At 45.0% G+C, this 19011-nt stretch overlaps 2 protein-coding genes across 2 annotated transcripts; both read left to right on the forward strand.

Moving 5' to 3' along the window:
- The first annotated feature begins 3420 nt into the window (after positions 1-3420).
- Positions 3421-11970, forward strand: LOC112555292 (netrin receptor DCC-like). Its single transcript, XM_025223632.1, has 11 exons — positions 3421-3433; positions 3693-4057; positions 6525-6675; positions 6918-7029; positions 8047-8228; positions 8709-8867; positions 9165-9319; positions 10195-10366; positions 10854-10999; positions 11448-11621; positions 11858-11970. Exons 1-10 carry the CDS (start codon positions 3421-3423, stop codon positions 11541-11543), a joined length of 1551 nt encoding a protein of 516 aa, XP_025079417.1. The 3' UTR covers positions 11544-11621; positions 11858-11970.
- On the forward strand, positions 11729-18445 carry LOC112555299 (neogenin-like). Its single transcript, XM_025223645.1, has 16 exons — positions 11729-11732; positions 11858-11970; positions 12124-12345; positions 12664-12816; positions 13056-13158; positions 13465-13674; positions 13909-13995; positions 14277-14611; positions 14809-14953; positions 15424-15525; positions 15890-16084; positions 16386-16475; positions 16697-16903; positions 17314-17415; positions 17943-18051; positions 18284-18445. The coding sequence occupies exons 1-16, from the start codon at positions 11729-11731 to the stop codon at positions 18306-18308; spliced, it is 2202 nt and encodes a 733-aa protein (XP_025079430.1). The 3' UTR covers positions 18309-18445.
- The last annotated feature ends 566 nt before the right edge of the window (positions 18446-19011 follow it).

Genomic DNA, 19011 nt, shown 5'->3' on the forward strand with positions numbered 1-19011 from the left:
TTAGTTTAACGGATTACACAGCCGTTAGTTGACGTCTGATTACACAGCCATTAGTGTGACATCTGATTATATCTATATATATATATCCGTTAGTTTAACGTCTGATTACACAGCCATTAGTTTGACGTCTGATTAAATATCCATTAGTTTGACGTCTGATTATATATATCCGTCAGTTTAACGTCTGATTACACAGCCGTTAGTTGACGTCTGATTACACAGACATTAGTTTGACATTTGATTATATCTATATATATATATATCCGTTAGTTTAACGTCTGCTTACGCAGCCATTAGTTTGACGTCTTATTTTATATATTATATCCATTAGTTTGACGTCTGATTACGTGTCCGTTACTTCAACATCTGATTACACACCCGTTAGTTTAACGTCTGATTAAATATCCATTAAGTTTAACGTCTGATTACGCGGCCATTAGTTTGACGTCTGATTACGTGTCCGTTACTTTAACATCTGATTACACAGCCATTAGTTCGATGTCTGGTTACACAGACATTAGTTTAACGTCTGATTACACAGCCGTTAGTTGACGTCTGATTGCATTTCCATTAGTTTGACATCTGATTACACAGCCATTAGCTTGACTGTAATTTGACACAGCTGTTAGTTTGACGTCTGATTATATATCCGTTAGCTTAACGTCTGGTTACGCAGCCATTAGTTCGACGTTTGATTACGTGTCCGTTAGTTTAACGTCTGATTACACAGCCATTAATTTGACTGTAATTTGACACAGCCGTTAGTTTGACGTCGGATTACACGTGCAACAGTTTGACGGACGTGAGCGGAAGACTGCGGCAGGCGTTTGTTTGCTGCAAGACTGTTTGTGCAGCAAAGTGAAAACTCAAACACAAACTTCTTCATCTCCTGTCTGTCTGACCCAATGAGCCACATCGGAGGATCTACTGATTCCTCCACTGGCTAACTGCACCCCTAACATTAATGAAATCCTTGATTGATTACTTGATCGATCGATCGATTCTCCCGGGAAAAATTGGTGTGTATGCATGCTTTCATGTAAACCCTTGATCAATCACGCTGGAATCAATCGATAGATCGATAAACATTGCCCTCGTCATGTTGAAAGTTATTGCACGACGTGCGGTGTACAGCCAGGCACGCGCTCAGACGGAAGGAGAAATATCAGACACAGATGGATCGATAGCGGTTGTGACGTCACTGACCAGAGATGAGTTATCGACGAATAAACTTGGCACACGTTTCTTTCTGGCATTCTGTCTTATCGCCAAGCTATCGACCCTTAGCCTCACGATCTCCAACGGTCGCCTGGACGAGTATCGAGTTCGTGCCAGAAGGAAACAGTGGATGGATGGAAGGGAGAAAAAGATGAAGAAGATGAAGAGAAAGAAAAGTTTTTTAAGACGAGATAATAACGAACAACTCAGAAGACAAGAAACCTCGCAGTCGCAACCTCATCAGTGCCAGACATGGAAGAACTGATGAAGAAGGAAGGACGGGGAAACCTACAGAGAAGCATCTTTGTCGTGGTCATTACCATTCCACAAATCCGAGTCTTTTTTTTTTTCTTTCCCATTCGACGATTTGCTTGTTTGTCTGGGGAGCTCGCAGTTTGGGCTCCCAGGTGAGCGTGCTGGCCACATCCACGGGAGCAGACGACTGTAATTAGAAAAAAAAAATCCACCACAGGCACGTGACTTACTCCTGGCAGGGCTTCAGGGGATTCCAGCGGGATGTCTAGAGCCAGGCTCAGCCTGAAACTCTTCTGAGTAGACAAACTAGTCTGAGGCAAAGATGGATTGCCACCCTCAAACCTTTATCTTGTCGGGTGTAACAACTCGTGCTTTGAACATTGCAAGAAAATAATGAAACATCTACTTATAAATATGAAACTAAATAGTTTTATCTATGATAGATTATGGAAATCATATTTTAAAAGTAATATTTCCAACTGTAAAGATGTAATGATGTTCTCAAACTTCCTGAGTTTCTTGTTCTACTGACATCCACAAACAGCGAGCAAAGAGAATTATATATCTATATAATTAATACGATTTCTGTGTGTGTGTATATATATATAAACGCTAAAGCAAAGTGAATGGATGGCTTGATTGTTTTGTTTTTATTTATTAGTTTAGTTTATTCATTGTTGCTTGAGGAGCATAGGGCCGCAATTATTTAATGAAGGATTGTAATGAAAGGTGGAAGCCAGTAACCAGTGGAAACCAATCTCAGTGGTGCTTGGAGTGCATCGCAAGACAAAACGGCAAAGAACTGAACGAACTCGCCGCCAGCCAGTGTGAATTATTTCTCCAAGAGTGGTCTCTTATGTAGCTTATGACATGGAAATGTGGAGTGTGTGAGTGGGCCAAGCTAAGCACAGGCCAAGAATATTGACTGGGTGTAGCTTGTAATGTGGAGCAGACAGACAGACAGACAGAGACAGACAGACACACAGACAGAATATATGCAGGCATGCAGGCAGGCAGACAGACGGACGGACGGACAGGCATGCACGCATTAGGCAGGCAGCCAGACAAAGACTTAGAAGAAGAGGAAGAAGAAAAGTGTGCAGATGTAACATTTAAATGTCAGGCTGTATGGCTGGCGTGGCTGTAAATTCCCGCTGTGTCTACTCAGGCTCATAAGGATTTCATTTCCCGAGCTGCATACAAGATTGAAATTTAAACGTGCTCAGTGCTAAAGGCCAAAGATCAGAAACTGGAGAGTAGCTGCTTTCCGCAGACATCGCCGTCGTCAGTGTCAACATAACTCGTCATTAAAATCATCGCCAGCATCCAACCACTATCGTTGCTGAACTCCGCCGGTGCCTTTCAGCTCCGCCGTTATCGAGGTTTGCCAACGAGCCAACTGTAATAATTTTTTTTTCCCTGGAGCTGCGGAAAATGAGTGAAGAGATAAAGATGATAGCGCTTCTTTCTCACCTTCCTGCCGTCCTGACTTACCTGTTGAGTGGCTGGCTCGCCTGGAGCGGAGTGATAAGCCTGGAGGGGCAAACGTGCTCGTGGATCATGTCTTGTTTTATGACGTCACGTGATATCATGTCTTGCGTTTTATTACGTCACGTGATATCATGTCGTGTGCTTTAAGACGTCACGTGATATAATGTCTTGCGTTTTATTACGTCACGTGATAGCATGTCTTGTGTTTTATGACGTCACGTGTTATCATGTCTTGTGCTTTATTACGTCACGTGATATCATGTCTTGCCTTGGTTGTGTCACGTGTTTATCATGTCTAGTTCAGCTTAGCCCGGGTATCATCATCATCATCATCATCTATATTTTTTTCTGTCTGTCTTTTCCTATTGCCACACGCAAAATAATTATCGCCACACGTCTTCTGCTTGGTGTTATTTTTTTTTTATTCCCGGCAGGTGAAAAGGAGTAGTTCTAACGATGCTGGTAATTGGTAATTTGTGGAACGAATTTTTAGATGATTTAGTGAGCCCAGCACACAAGGCTGATATTCTTCCCTATCTCTCTCTCTATTTCCACTAAAAAAATTGTTTATAAACATTTTGCGTGAGATTTCAAAAAATTTGCTCTATCTTTCTCATTTTCTGTCTGTAACCCTGTGCGTGAACTGTACGCGAGATAATTACCGTTGCTGCCCCCTAGTGAGACCCTCACCTGTCACCTACAAGACGCAGATGCTATTTTTATTTCAGCAGCCACCTCAGGAGCACGGAAGCTTCCTCCGTCGCCAAAGAAACTGCAGGTGAGGACCATCTCGCAGCATGCCATCAAGGTCAAGTGGCATGACCCCGGCAGGCTCAAGGACGATGGGTCACGCTTCTACTCGGTCCGCTATAGCGCAGCGGGTCAGGAGGAAAAGCCCAAGTTCGTGCAGACGCAGGAGAAGCGGGTACGGGTGTCCAAGCTGCAGCCCAACACCACCTACGTCTTCGCGTCAAGGCCGTGGTGGGCAAGCAGGGCAGCCCCTGGAGCGCCACCGCCGCTGCCACCACAGGGGTCACGGGTGAGTTCAAAGGTCGTCAAGTCTGAGAGTAGCGAGAAGCCAGCTTTAGATTGTGTAAGCTGTTGCGATCTGATACTTTTTATCTCATTCTCCTTCACACTTTTAAACATTTTAAATCCCTTTGTGTAGTGCATCGGAGAAATTAGATATTTTTCTCGAGGAATTAAGAGAATTTCCCTCCGGTCCACAGCCCTCCTTCGAGAACAAGAAGAAAGAGACGAATGGACAGATGGCACAAAAACACATACAGTGAAGTAAACGGTAAAGAAAAAGGAGTTTAGGGACCAGTGCCAGAGGTACAAATTGAGATGATAAAGTCATTGACTTGCCTGAAAGAATGTGTTCATTTCTAGATGTGCGGAATAAAATTTCGTAAACTCACAAATCCACATGATTAGCCTCATTTGTGAGCCAGCATAAGATGTCGCCCTAGCAACAGCCGTGACACGTGATATCTGGGGTAGACTGGAATGTTGTGAATGCTTATCTGTCGTTGTAAATTCTCTGGGGCAAAGAAAATGGAAAATGGAAATGAAATACTTGTTATCAAACAAAGAAGTGTGTGAATATCTTTGTTACAGTTCCTCCCTCACCCACACCTCACACCCCCAAACCCCACACCCCACACCCCACACACACCACGTCTTTCAAAAACAAACGTAGAGTAGTGAAAATCCTTTCACATTACAAGTGTAGTCTGTTGACAGTCATCTGCGAGTGGTTCAACGAGTCAAAAGCAGGGCGAGGGACGGTAGAGCACATCCCTTTTCTTCTGCCGCCTTTCCCTGATAAAGCAGGTACCAAGCTGGGTGGACCGACGGATGTTTTCTAATCACTGGCTAATTGCCTTTGCCAAGTCTATCGTACTAGCAACAGATCGAGGCAACAGCAGCCTCCGTGCATCCTGCTCCACCAAGATTAGCTGCTGGACGAGACTCCACCTCCAAAACAAAAAAAAAAAAAAATATTTATGTACAAATAAACCGCAGTAAATGTCAATGAATTTGTAATTTTCTCTCCTTTCTTTCTTTCTCCAGTCGACAGCATCGTCAGGAAGCTACAGGCAACACCCGTGTCGTCAAGGTCAGTCCGGCTGTCGTGGAAACCACCGTTGCTGAGCAACGAAACAGTGGCTTACGCCATCTTGTGGGCGGAAGTCGACTTCGATAAGACCGAGCGGAGCGTCGTGGTGACCAAGGGAGTCACGACCTTCGTGTTCGATGAGCTCCTACCCATCGATTGTACAGCTTCAGGGTGCAGTCGATGCTGAGTGAGGGCCCAGGGGGCAGCACGGAGAAAATTGTTGCGCGCCCTTACTCCGACAAACCTGGCAAACCTCCGCGAGATGTGTTTTTAAATGTACTCCAACAGCTCGGTAAGTCTCGCTTCTCTCTCTCATCATCTCCTTCTGCGCCTCCTCCTACGACTCTTACCCTTTTGTGTCCTTCCCTTTATTACTTTCCTTGTTCCTCTTTTCGGTTTTTGTACAGTTTTCGTCGTAGCCACGATATGTTTCTTCCTTCGCAAGTGGCATTGTCCACTGGCTGCTGTTGAAGATCTTTTCAGACCATGCAGGAGAAGTCTTTGTCCAGAATACGCCTCATACTTATTCTTGACTCCACAGTTCTAAGTTTCCCTTGTTTCTTTGTTCTTGAAGTATTGAGTATTGAACTTGTGGTGTGTTCTGCTGGATGAATGAAGGACTTCAGCTTAGTCTTGAAGACTAGGAGCTGGTGGTCTGAAGCAATGCCTGCACCTCTTCTCACTCGGACATCTTGGACATTCCTTCTCACTTTCGAGCAACTGTTATAGTAGTCAAAATGTTTATTAATTATTTATTTACGTGATAACAATATTCCTTTCTTTGCTTCAGTCCTGTGGCAAATGGTAGCATTCGGTTTTTTTTCTCTCCCATTGTTGTTAACTCTGCATGTGTTTCGTGAACTCATGTGAGTTTTTATGAGTAGTGCTTCTAACAAAAGGAGGAATAAGGGTATGGGAACAAAAACATTTCAAAATAGACAAAAGAAAAAAACGAAGGAAAGACACGATGTGAGACCTGATATCCTGCATGGAGCCTCACGTGCGTGTGCGCAGGGAAGGAGGAGAAGAGGATTATGGGGCAGGGATGGAAAAGGAAAAAAAAAACCACGCTGAATCTCTCTCTCTTTCTCCTTTCCTCTCTCTCTCTTTAACAAGTTGCTCCCCTTCTCCCTCAGTCTGCTATTGGGTCAGAGTTGAGTTCCAGACGGACAAACGAGTCTGCAATCAGACAAATGATAGCCTGGGTGAACAGCAGACAAATGATAGCACGGGTGAATAGCAGGAATCATCAAGAGTGGAGGTTCCATACATCCCCCTCGTGCCCCCGGGGTCTGGGAGAGTCGTCTGCTTAAAAATACATCTAACGGCTTGATAGGATCGGCTCATCTCGAGATGGGTTTCAAGCGAAACCTTTGTTTATAATTGAATTCAGAAACTGGAGATATAAAAAAGATTTTTGGATGTTTTTGGGGTACAGTACTTGCTGGTGTCCTGGCGACCCCCACCCGTGCGTCGCCGCCATGGCGTGTTGCTAGGATACAAAGTACAGTACAAACGAAAGGGCAGTCGCCGTGGGGACCTGTGCACTGTCATCACCAAGCCAAGGGACACGCAGTACATTCTGACAGGTAAGCACACACACACATACACATTATACTCTCACCGACGGACGTACACCACGCGCAAATAGATTCATAAACACACGTAAGCGCACGCGCACGCACACACACACACGAAGTGGATATGAATTAAAGTCTGTAGGGGAGGACTGGAGGGACAAGTCATTGGAGAAAAAAATCGTGATTTAGTTCTGTGCACATGTTTCTCTTTTGGTCCTTTTGTGACGAAGACCCACGTGACTGGTGTGCAGACGTTGCTGAAGGCGAGATTTACAAAGTCCGGGTGGGCGCCACAACTGTCAACGGCACCGGACCATTCTCAGCCTGGGAGAAAGTGGCCATCCCGGTCGCCAACAAATCCGAGTCGGGTAAGGAAGGAAAGAAGGAAGGATACAGATGAATGAACGATCATTAAATTAAATAAGGTTTAATTTCAAGACGAGGCCGTGAATAGCTGGGAACAAATGTGCACTTTCCCATCATGCCAACACATTCCACTTTGCTGGGAACTCCGCTTGCGACAACAATGTTCTAGCGCCAGGAAAATAAATCACAGGATGTTTAGTACTGCTGGGGGAAAGGTTGAGATGATGGAGGAGTGGGAGGCTGCACATGCCTGAGAATACTGTTCATTTCTCTACTGTCTTGTACCTTACTTCACCCTCCCCATCCTCAGACGCCATTTTCCTGTCCGTAACGGTACTGGACCACTGATCTGACTACACTCATAGGACAAGTATTATTAATAAGAATTTCCCTGCAGGCAGCAAGTGCAATGCGATTTGACAGGAACAATCGGCTTGGCAGTCTCTCTCTCTCTCACACACAAAGAACAGAAGGTATAAAAGAGAGAAGAGAAAGTCAGCAGCTGCTGAAAGCATTTCCACAAAACGTGGGTCTTAAGGCCAGACTTGAAAACATCAAAGGTGGTACTAGCGCCAAGTGATGGTTAATAAATGTTCTTACGAGGGAAAATCCCAACCTGCGTGTAGCAGATGAAGCAGATAATCGTTTCTTCGATCGCTCCAGGGGAAACGACTCCATTTTGTAAAATATAGGAGACGAGGGAGTGTGAAGAATTATAATTCCCAAGCGAACCAACTCAACTGAAAGTTAAGTCCTTGATACGGAGCTAGCACGCAAGCGGGAAAAATTTTCGATGTGGTGTGGATAGATGTGTGAGGGGGTACAGGGATGGTGTTGGAGTAGCAGGAGAGAGAATAAAGAAGAAAGAGAGAGAGATAAAATAAGAGGAGGTAAGAGAGAGAGGCGGAGAAGAGGGTGGGTAATTGAGGTGTTCAAACTAACAACGATGCCATGGCACATTATCAGAAAAAAATCTTTCCCCAATGATTGTTGTCGTCCTTGTTGTGTGTGTAGCGGAGAACAAGCAGCGAAAGAAGAGCAACAGCACGAGCGAGATGGAGGAGACGCCCGTCCGGCCGGAGAGCCTGGCACGCTGGAGGTGCGCAGCACGGCCATCACCCTCACCTGGACACAGCCCCAGCCTCCAGCGTGCTGCCCTGTCGTGGCCTACCGCATCCTCACACGTAACCTCAACAGTGAGTGTCAACACGTGATAACACGCACGTGACACGAGCGAGACATGTAAATATGTGTCACCTACTACGACAGATGACACAAAGGTGACTGTGACAAAGCTGACATAACTAACAGACAGACAGGTGGAAGACCAGAGGAAGAACTGAATGCCTTCTCCGTGCTGGTCTGTGCAGGTTTGGTAAAGGTGACCAAAATGAGAGATGAAAGGAGAGGAAGAATGAGTAAACAAAAAAATACGAGAAAGAGTATCTGTCCTCATTTTGGACTTTATTATTGTTTGTGTTGACTGTGGCTGGCAGGGGTTTGCATGCTGTGGTTGAAAACCCCAGTGAAGGGAATAGAAACGAAACAAGTGGATGAAACAGTTTTCGTCGAATTTGTATGGTTTGTGTGCGTGTATGTATGCGTGTGCGCGTGCCCGAATGTTCCACATTGCATCTCGTGTCGTTCTTTGTGTCGTTCACTTGTCTGTCGTGCAGCCTCGGAGCTGTCGGGGGAGGTGGTGACGGGACCCACTCCCGAGGCCAAAATCTCCTTCCTGCTGCCAGACACCATCTACGGCTTCATCGTGTCCTCCTACAGTGTGGGGGGCGAGAGCGAGCCCTCCGAGGAGCTGCTGGTCCAAACCCTCCCTGCGGGTGAGTCTTCCTCGGTGCCACGTCACTCGTGTCATTGGCAGACCTCTTGAGATCACCCGTCTAGCTCACACAGCTTGCATTTTTCATGATTTTGCAGCTTTTTTGTCTGTCATAGCAAAATCCAAACATGCTATGCTTGAACTAACAATTTACAACACGGATGAGTGGGTGCTTACGCTCGACCTCTTACTGAGTTCGAATCTTCAGCGATTCTCAAATGATTCGCCCAATCTTCGTTTATCCACTTCTGCATTTATCTATTTATACTTGAATCATATGATGTTCTCCTTGTGACAGAGCCTCCAATGATCCTGCAGCTGTTGGCGACAGTCGTGGTGGAGGGCAGTACGGCCAACCTGACCTGCGTGGTTCGCGCGGAGCCTCCCCCCGAGGTTCAGTGGTTCGCCCCCAACAAGACGGTTCCTTTCTCCAGCCAGGCCAGCACCAACTTGGTAAGTCCTCATCCATCTTCGGTACCTCGTCTGGCATTGCCGGCGTCGTCTGTCATTGTAGTCAGAATCATGCCTGACTTTTACTGGACTTGACCTTTGACACGCAGTCATGTGACTCTCTTTAGTTTGTCCGCTCTTCTATGTTTCTTAAGACAATAATGATCTGTGAGTTGGCACCGCTGTACAACTATACAATTATCTTTTGCAAAGTTTGATCTTCTCCGTTTATTGTAGTGTTAAGTGGAGCTTTTCTTCAAAAGAAACTTAAGACAAAGGGTGAGGGGACAGGAATATTCTAACGGGAGGAATGGAGGATGAAGGGTAGGCACCTGCCTAAAAGGGACTGAACCAAGGGTCACGCTACAGGCTTGTTTTCCGTCACCAGCGACTAAGGTTACATCACAGATAGTCCAGACACCTTCTGATGAACATTAGGCGTTAAAGTGCAAAGTGAGCGACGGACAAACTTGTCAGAGCAGCAGGAGAAAGAAAGACAATACGAGAAAAAAACATAAATCCATAATAATGAATGTAATGACAGAATGAAAAGAGAACAATGCAAGTGAACTGAATCCCAATGCTTGCAGTTCAAGTATTAATGTTCATGAGCCTCTGCAACAAATACGTTACAATGAACGTGAAGATGCGTTGTGACAGTAAGGACATGTCAAAGGTTTTAAAGCTCGCTTTGTTGTGGTACACATCCTCTTGTTTTCTTTTTTCTTTTCTTTTTTTTTTTTTTTTTTTTTTTTTTTTGAGGGGACCTAAAACGGGTTAGAAGTGAATTGCATGCTGGAACTGCGGGAATTAATTGTGACAGTTAAGGGCTTGCTGAAGAGTACATGCACTTGCCTTTCCTGACGTCACATCCACAGATTCTTCACAACGAGACGGGAGTGCGAGTCATCAGCGTGCATAAGTCCTCCCGTGACGTCACTTCCCATCTGCTGATACAAGGTGTGACGTTCAGACAGGCGGGAGTCTACTTTTGTGTGGCTAAAAATAGCGCCGGCACTGTCCGCTCTCCCGTCAGGCTGCAGGTAAACGGTAAGATGTCGAGCTGGTGTGTCACCTGAGATATATGTATGTGTTTGTGTGTGTGTTTTCAAGTAAGTATATGTCATGTGTTCACGGTTGGACATCAAAGAGTCCTACAGTGTTTTTTTTAAACCTCCTAACATCTTTTCCTGCAATGGAATATAATTTCATGTTAAAAGTTTCTTGCTTCTGAAGCCGATTTCTCCAAAATCCATCAGGTACGCGACTCTTTTTTGTCTTGTTGTCTCCCTTGAGGTCTGGATTTTGCCACGTCACACTCGTGAGCACGTCACGCGCTCGACCAATCTCCAACGACTTATTACCTTATCTCAATACACCGATGTCAGTGTTGGACCGTTGAGTGGACATTAAAGTATGGATTTGGTGACACCGGTAGTATATGTTACATGTAAGCAGTTTCTTTACGAGAAAGGTCCAGTGCGTGCATGTGTGCGTGTGTGTGTGAACGCTTGCTTTCTTCGTCTGTTTGCTGCAGTTGTCCCAGCCATTGTTGACATAGCAGGCATGGAGGTGATGGAGGGCCGGCCGGCCAGACTAATGTGCTCCGTCTCAGGCAGTCCGCTGCCGACTGTGGTCTGGACTCACCAGGACACCGGGTCTGTCTTTGAGCCCAGCGACAAGGTTGGTGACAGACGCTGGGTGGACAGTCCCAGCCCAGACTAGTCGGTAGCTAGTGCTAGAGGTGGGCGGGATGCGTGCTTTTTCAGATAACTCTATCGATAATTGGGAAGAAAATGACCGTTTGAGGCAGCTGTCCACTTACTGACCTATTGACCGAACTGTCGTGTCTTTCAAAGGAAAGCTACAAACGGCTGTAAGTCAATCAGAGGCAATTTTCTCGCTTTTTCAATCTTAGGAATTGTCGGATCTGAGTAGGCACATTTTTGGGGGTCAATGTCGTAAGTTTGAAGGAAAATGGTCATAAAGTTTTCATTCCAAAAAGATACAGGGACTACAAATCTGTCCAGACAGAGATATATTATCGACGAACGTTGATTAATGTCTTTATTTCTATGTTTTGATATTTTTTCGTTTTTTCTTTTATTTCTTTTTTATTATTGTTCTACAGAACATACCCGAGAATTCCAGTCTACCAATCGTGACATCTCTAACAGAAGACAGGATGAGACTGGTGTCTTCCTGGATTTCTCCTCCACGTCTCTGAGTCTGGCCGGCAACTACACCTGCACCGCTCGCTCTGAGGTCGGATCCTCGGAGAGGCAGGCGCTCCTACAAGTGAAGGGTGAGTAGTGTGCAGCTCCGACACAAAGTCCACGGGATTAACTCTTATCCAGCAGAGACAAAAAATAAAAAAAATAGCGTGGTTTTCTTGAAACTTCGAGGATCCGTATGAGCACACAAATATCCGAATAAATTTACACACCCAAGAAGCATTTGTTTCCTCGTAACATACAGAAAAAGAGAGAAAAATGGAATGCAAATAACAGTTTTTGTGTATATGTGTGCGTGTGTGTGCAGTACCTCTACCTCCTTCTATACAGAATGTGAGGGCCCTGGCTCTGTCCCCTGACACTGTCTCTGTCATCTGGGATGATCCCATTGACTACAACTACACCATCACAAACTACCAGGTATGGCGGTAGAATATATCATTAGAGAATATAGGCGATGTAGACTACATCAACGAACCACTAGGTCATGTGAAGTATATTCTCATATCCTGCTAATTACTGTATATTTCTAATGGGGACAATCTGTCTACGGGACTATGTTTCTTTCAACAGGTGGAGTTCAGAGAAGATCACATTGCCAATGCGCAGGTGAGGGACACCCGGAGCAAGAAAATCGAACTGTCTAGTCTCAGACCCAATCAAACCTACGCCATATCCGTCAGGGCCGGCAACTCGTATGGTTTCGGGGATGCCAGTCCAGAGATCAAAGTTCAGACCCTGACAAATGAAGGGCTTCAGCCGGCAAATGTGTCGGCCGTTGCCTTGAATTCGTCCGTAAGTCTTCACTGCTCAACAACTTCCTTTCTTCTTTCTTTCACATTGTCTTTCTCTTTCCCTCTCCATTTCTCTAAAGCTCATTTTCTCCATCGCACACGCACCCACTCTTCATCTGGACCAACCCAGTCGTTTGTTTAAAAAAAAACTTCACAAATATTTCACAAGTGATTCTACAGGGTGGGTGACTTAAAAGTAGCTCGCCCCTGCTCAGTGTTTAGGAGGCAGGCTAGTGTCCCACCTTTTGTACTTGTTTTCTATCATCTCGAGTTTACCATCCCAATCCTGTCTTCCTAAAATCATTTTGTTCTCGCTCAGATCATCCAGCTGGACTGGGAGTCACCTAAAAATATTGACAGGATCTACATCCTGGGCTACAACATCTACTACAAGCGCGAGTCGGACACTCAAGAGGAGATGCTTTTCATCGAAGGAAACCGCAACAAACAGTTTCTCATCGGTATGTCGATGGCACTGGACTTTTTCCTGGAGTATTTTTTGCCGTGATATAGCCATCAAGTTGCTAGCACGGCATAAAACACAAACAAATAAACAATTCCCGGAGTATTTAAACACTCTCTTGAATGCCTTGGTCACTTTCTGCTTTTGAAGGTTTTTTTTTTTTTTATAAAGACAACTCATAACGCCCATTAATCAAAGCCTGCTCACCCTCGTTTGGAGTAAGTACTGTCATTGTTTATCTCAAACAGGTCTTAGGGAGAGACGAGACATACTACCTGCGTATCGCTACACTGACCACCTGGGGTTACGAAGCTCCTTCAGAGTGGATTCGGATACAGAAGCATCCTCAAGGTGTGGCACAAACTTCATTTGCTGCCCTCTGTTACGATAAGACAATTTCTTCTCTCTCTCTCACTGTTTTTTTTTTTTTTATTTTTTTATTTACAAGCAAGCACGCACTTTCAAAATTCTCTTGCCGCTCTGTCATGACCACATTTTTCTTGCCGCCATAACAGTCACACAAATCGCACTGCTGCTCTCTGCTCGTCAAATTTCTCATCTATGTGTGAAATAATTCAGGCCCGAGTCAATGCCGAGTATGTATATTGGTTTAGATGAACGGCAATAACTCCATTTTTATTGCCTCCCCCTGTCCAGAGCTGCTGCCCCCTGTGCCGCCCAGGGATGTGAAGGCCGTCACCATGCTGGAGTCTGTCCGGGTCACGTGGCAGTCGTCCAGCGAGCCGGACACCCGCAAATCGCCTTTGCTGGGCTATCATATTGTGTACGGACCAGCCGACGATCCATCCGAGATAAACCGGGTGGATTTGGGTGCCAATGCCGTTCAGTTTGCGATACGAGGCTTGAGTATGTACCCTGCTGCTTGTAGACTTTGAAATCATTTTACTTTTCATCACTTTGCTTAACGAACCTGCAATCGTTCTGACTTTGCAGTCCATTTATTATAAGTAATTCACCACTTGTTACACAGTACAGAAGTCTTGTAATGCAGGAAACAAACCTCCATGCAAATATTCTTTAACTCCGGTGGAGGGCGTCATCTGGATTTGGATCTTCTAATTTCGTTTCTTCTCTGTCTAGAGCCGTCTACCAAGTATATCATTTCAATCCGAGCTTTCAACAAGTACTCGATGAGCGACCCCGTGTACGTGAGAGCTGAAACTAAAGGTAATCTGGTTTCCACGACCTTTACAGGCGCAAAATACAAGAACCATTAACCCTGACTTTTGCGTTTAATGCTCTGTCCAAAAGTTCTCAATCTGTTTGGGTTTTTTGTTTGTTTTTGTTCGATGCATTTCTTGCTCCAGACGTAGACTGTTCAGATGAGCATACATACTGTTCAGACACTAGGTACACCCTCAAACTCCAATACATTACCTGAAGACTAGAGTCGCCCAGTATAACTGCCCTTCTTCATCCTCCCGTCCTCTCTCGTTCCTCACACGCAGCTCTACCCCCCAGCACCGTCATCAACGCCACGGCCGTAGCGCTGTCCCCTACGGAGATCCACGTCCACTGGGAGACGCCCACCCGCGGTCACGTGACCAAGTATCAGCTGCGCTATTGGCGCCCCGGCAAGCGGGACAAGCAGTCGGCGTGGCTGAAGGCTCCCACCACGGACTACGTGGCCGGCAGCCTGATGAAGTTCAGCAGCTACCGCTTCGAGATCATCCCCTACTCCGGTGACGTCATCGGCGAGGGCAGTGTCATCTTTGCCGACACTTTGTCCAGCAGGCCGGACACTCCGCCACGCAAAGTCCAGGCTCGTCCGCTCAACTCCACGGTATGTACACGCGCGTGCGTGAGCTTACTCAGCCTCTCTCTCTCACACACACACTCTCTCACACACTCACACACACACACACACTAACACACCCACACACACACACACACAAACACTAAGACTCACACACACGCACAAAAGTTTCACATTCCCTCACTTCCTGTCACGTGTACCTCGACTTCCGGTCTCGTTTCCAGCATCTCGTGGTGACGTGGGAGGAGCCGTCTGAACACACGAAGAATGGCGTGGTGACCGGCTACAAGATCATCATGAAGATGAAGAAGGGGCCTCGTCTGGCCAAGTTTGGGGTGGACGGCGGTCGTCGTAACTACACCTTCAAAAGTATTCCGTCCAGCAAACTCGCATTTCTTGTGTGTGTGGGTGTGGAAGTTTTTTGTTTGTTTGTGTGTATGTTTTGTTTGTGTGTGTGTGTGTGCTTAGAGATCGGGGGAAGAGAGAAGAGAGTTATATTGGCGTGGAGGAGGGGGAGCAAATGCTCTTGAGAGGCATCAAGACGGTTGACTAAAAATACAAGAAATATAATTAGTGTCACTCAGTTTTTAATTAATATATTACTTACCTTTCAAGTGATAGACAATACGCTGGCATCAAAACATAACCAAACAATGCCTAATAGATAAGACTGATTTCTCGATATCTTTCCACTATCGGTTATTTATATGTACATCTTGATTTAAAGGAGATCGATTTGGACAAAAAAAGTATCAGACTTTCACCAAACTCAGAATGAATCCGTTAGTCTTATTTTCGTTGAGTTCTGTGCCAGCCGCACACACACATGCTTGTTTCAGACCTGGAGCCAGGAGAGACATATAAAATACGGATTGCCGCCACGAACATCAACGGAACGGGGCCCTTCACGGACTGGGTCGTGGCCAGAACCGAGGAAATAAGTAAGAAGAACCTTCAGTAGGAGACTAGGAGTCCATGCCTGTCATAGAAAGTTCTACCTCGCCAAACTTTTCTCTAACAAGCATACGTACGCGAGAAAATATTAACAAAAGAAGTTACAGAAAGTTTTTTGAAACTATAAGGTATTATATTGTTGTATTATATTATCACCGTCTGTCTGTAAGCTGTTTTCTCTAAAGCAACGTGCTCCGTGTCCTGTCAAAGTACTTGTCCTGACACAGCAATGTGTACTGTCACTGAGGGTCAAAGGTTGTGTACACTAATGCCAATGTCAATGATGCCAAAAGCTCTGTGTCCGGCGAAGTGTCAACTGTCCCTGGAGGTCTCAAAGTCTTCTCTGTGCAGCCATGCGGCAGCCGCAGAATCCGGAGAACCTGCACGTCAACGTCAGCGCCTACGCCATCACCCTGTCGTGGTCTCCTCCCAACAACATCGGGGTACCCGTGCTGGGCTACATCGTCGGCCATGGGCGCTACATACCCGAGGTCTACCGCTCCATTCTGGGTCCTAGTGTCCGGGAATTCACTATCACGGATCTCAGTAAGAAACGATGCTTTTCTTCTATGGACTAGGAACAGATAAGGACAAAAGTGCGACAACGACGATGACGACGAGGAAGACGATGGAAGGGTTGGGGGTCAGTGATGGGGTCAGAGTTGGTGGTGTTGGTCGTTGTGATGACAGCTGTGAGTGAAATTACCAGGTGTGAGACAGATGCTTGGATAAAAGACAAGTCACTGCATTTGAAGCAATGGTGGAAGATGGTGGTGGTGGTGGTGGACGATGATGATTAGGACGATGATGACGACGATGTTGATGACGATTATGATTGATGATTCAGAGCCCGACACGGAATATATCGTGAGCATTCGAGCATTCAACCACATCGGAGAGAGTGTACCAGAGTACACACTGGTGCAGACAAGCAAAGGTAAGACTAACCGACTGTTTTCAGTTGTTACACTCAAAAGTAAACATAAACTCAAAACAGAACTATAAGACACTCATATCAATGCTACATATATTTTATAAACGTAATCACTGAAAATACAAAAATGTTTTTAACGAATCATGGTAAACTTCTAACGCATGCAATACCAAAAACAAACAAACAACAACTCTCAGCCGGACCTCTGACGTCATTGTCCCCAGCTCCTGAGATGCTAGAGCTCGAGGTTCCGGTCAAGCTGAAGGTGATCCCACTGTCCCCTAACATCATGGAGGTCAGCTGGCTTGACCCCGCACGACAAGGCGACACGCCCGTGTCTGATGGCCGCCACTACTTCATCCGCTACTCGGCCATCAGCGGCGAGACGTACCACTACGTCAATGTTACGTCCACCTCCATCAATGTCACAGGTGGAGCATGCAAGATCCTTCTGATGTTACGTGGAAGGTTACTAACATCTGTTTCATGCAGAGAACAAAATTCACACTTGAGACTTTTTGTTTTTTTTTTTTTAACTGATACATTCCACTATATATGTGCCTACTTTTCTTTTTATTAATTTCTTCCTAAGCTTTTTAAATTCCTGTTTCAAGAATGGACGCTTCATACATATCTTAATTATTGTTTCTCTTTTCCGTTTACATATATATATATAAAGGCATACTATGTATATGTCAATACTACCTTCTCAATGTGAGTTTGTTTATGCATGATTTGGAGTAAAAATTAATAAATTAACTAATAAGAACTTCACAGATAGTGCACGCAAACCTTCCCCCCACCAAAAAAGAAGTTATGGTTTGTCTGGTTATGACCTCAGATCTTCAGGCTGCGACAGTGTATGAGTTTGCTGTCAGGACCATTAGAGGGGAGGAGCAAAGTAGATGGAGCTTACCTGTTGTGAATACGACCCAGCAAACAGGTGAGAATGTCTCACCATGTGTGGTTTTGACATCAGCAACAAATGCAAAAGTCAGGATTTAAATGTCCAATGGCGTCCAGACTTTAAAAAAAAAAAAATGATGACCGGGTAAAGACTTTCCCAAATCCAAGTGAATACCCCTAGTCTGTCTCCAAAATACATGCTTGTGGTTCCAGCTCTACCCAACCTTACCTAGTCATCATAAAAAAAGTGTTGCTCCCATTAAAGAAACTAAAGAAGCAAAAAAAGCAGTAGTTTTATCTATTCTTGTCTGCAGCATATATCCAAAACTGTTACGCGTGAGGATAATCAAAAGATGTTTTAATGAAGCTGCTTATTAACTTCTTCTGCAGACAAGTGCAAGAGTACTTAACACGCTTTTGTAGACTGAGCGCAGGGTTATGTATCTCTGCTTTTTTCCCCCACCTCATCCTCTCCACCAAGTCCCAAGTTACACACATAAAGCCAGAAGTGCAAAGTTAGACAAATTATTTAAGCAGTAGGAATAATCTGACCATTGTTTCCAGCTCCCACCAGTTCTCCAGGCAATCGTGACGGTCACATCACCACCTGGTTTCCAGAACTCTTTGATCCTGAACTGGACAGAACCAGAATCACCCAATGGAAAAATATTAGGTAAGGAAGTAAGAAGTGATGCAATCACATGTAAGTTCCAGTGTATAGAAGCTGGGGAAATTAGCGTTTTACGCGCAGCCAGCAACTAAGACTAATCACAATAAGGCAGCCCTGTAAACACAGTGTATAGGAGCAAGAATCCCAGAATGTAGTAAAGATGAATGATAATATATATTACTGATCTTTGCCCCTCTCATAACCCCTATGACACTGGGAAAATATTATGTTTCAGAATACATTGTGTATTACACATCTGACCCAACATTAGACACAAAGCGCTGGTTTATAAAGACCACAGAGAAAATGATGACTTACATTGGGGACATAGTGCCACACACCTCCTACTATTTCAAGGTTCAGGCCCGCAATGCTGCTGGTTATGGCCCTTTGTCCACAACAGTGGTATACAACCCACCTACAGGTAGGCTGTGTGTTTGTGTGAGAAAGATAGGTGTTGCCATGCACACATGATTTGAATGTGCACGTTAACAAAGGTGTGGCTCTGTAAAACAGTGTTATTGTTTATAATAGTCAAACGTTAAAGAAAATTACAAAAGTTAAATATGGACAGAGACATTTCATGGTTTGTCCTTCGTCAGACTCTAGAGCTGCGCCAGGAAACTTGACAATTTCAAGTCTCTACGGCAATGTGTCAGCTGCAGTGGAAGTTCTATGGACATCCCCACTGGTTCCTTCCACACACACCACAGGTACATGAAGTGCATAGCTATGGACTGCATGACTGAAGTGTCACTCTAATGTGGCAGATAAGTACTTTACTATGAACTGCGCTTTTTGATGAATAGTTTGCTGTTGGCACAGGATTATGTCTCACTCTTCTTCCATCCTGACCTTTTTAAATTGGGTAATGTGCCATATCTTTCCTGTCAAATTACAGACACATTGAATGTGGTCCACATTATGGTTCATGTTACTTGCTACTCACCCTGCCTAATTTAA

This window comes from Pomacea canaliculata, linkage group LG2 (assembly GCF_003073045.1).
Source record: "Pomacea canaliculata isolate SZHN2017 linkage group LG2, ASM307304v1, whole genome shotgun sequence".
NCBI lineage: Eukaryota > Metazoa > Mollusca > Gastropoda > Architaenioglossa > Ampullariidae > Pomacea > Pomacea canaliculata.

Bases quoted from the DNA above. Each gene is read 5' to 3' on its own strand.
- LOC112555292 (XM_025223632.1), top strand. The intron at 7,030-8,046 runs GTCGGGTAAGGA...TTGTGTGTGTAG, and splicing joins CCGGTCGCCAACAAATCCGA to CGGAGAACAAGCAGCGAAAG. The intron at 11,000-11,447 runs GTTGGTGACAGA...ATTGTTCTACAG, and splicing joins TCTTTGAGCCCAGCGACAAG to AACATACCCGAGAATTCCAG.
- LOC112555299 (XM_025223645.1), top strand. The intron at 11,971-12,123 runs GTATGGCGGTAG...TTCTTTCAACAG, and splicing joins ACACCATCACAAACTACCAG to GTGGAGTTCAGAGAAGATCA. The intron at 12,817-13,055 runs GCACTGGACTTT...TATCTCAAACAG, and splicing joins TTCTCATCGGTATGTCGATG to GTCTTAGGGAGAGACGAGAC.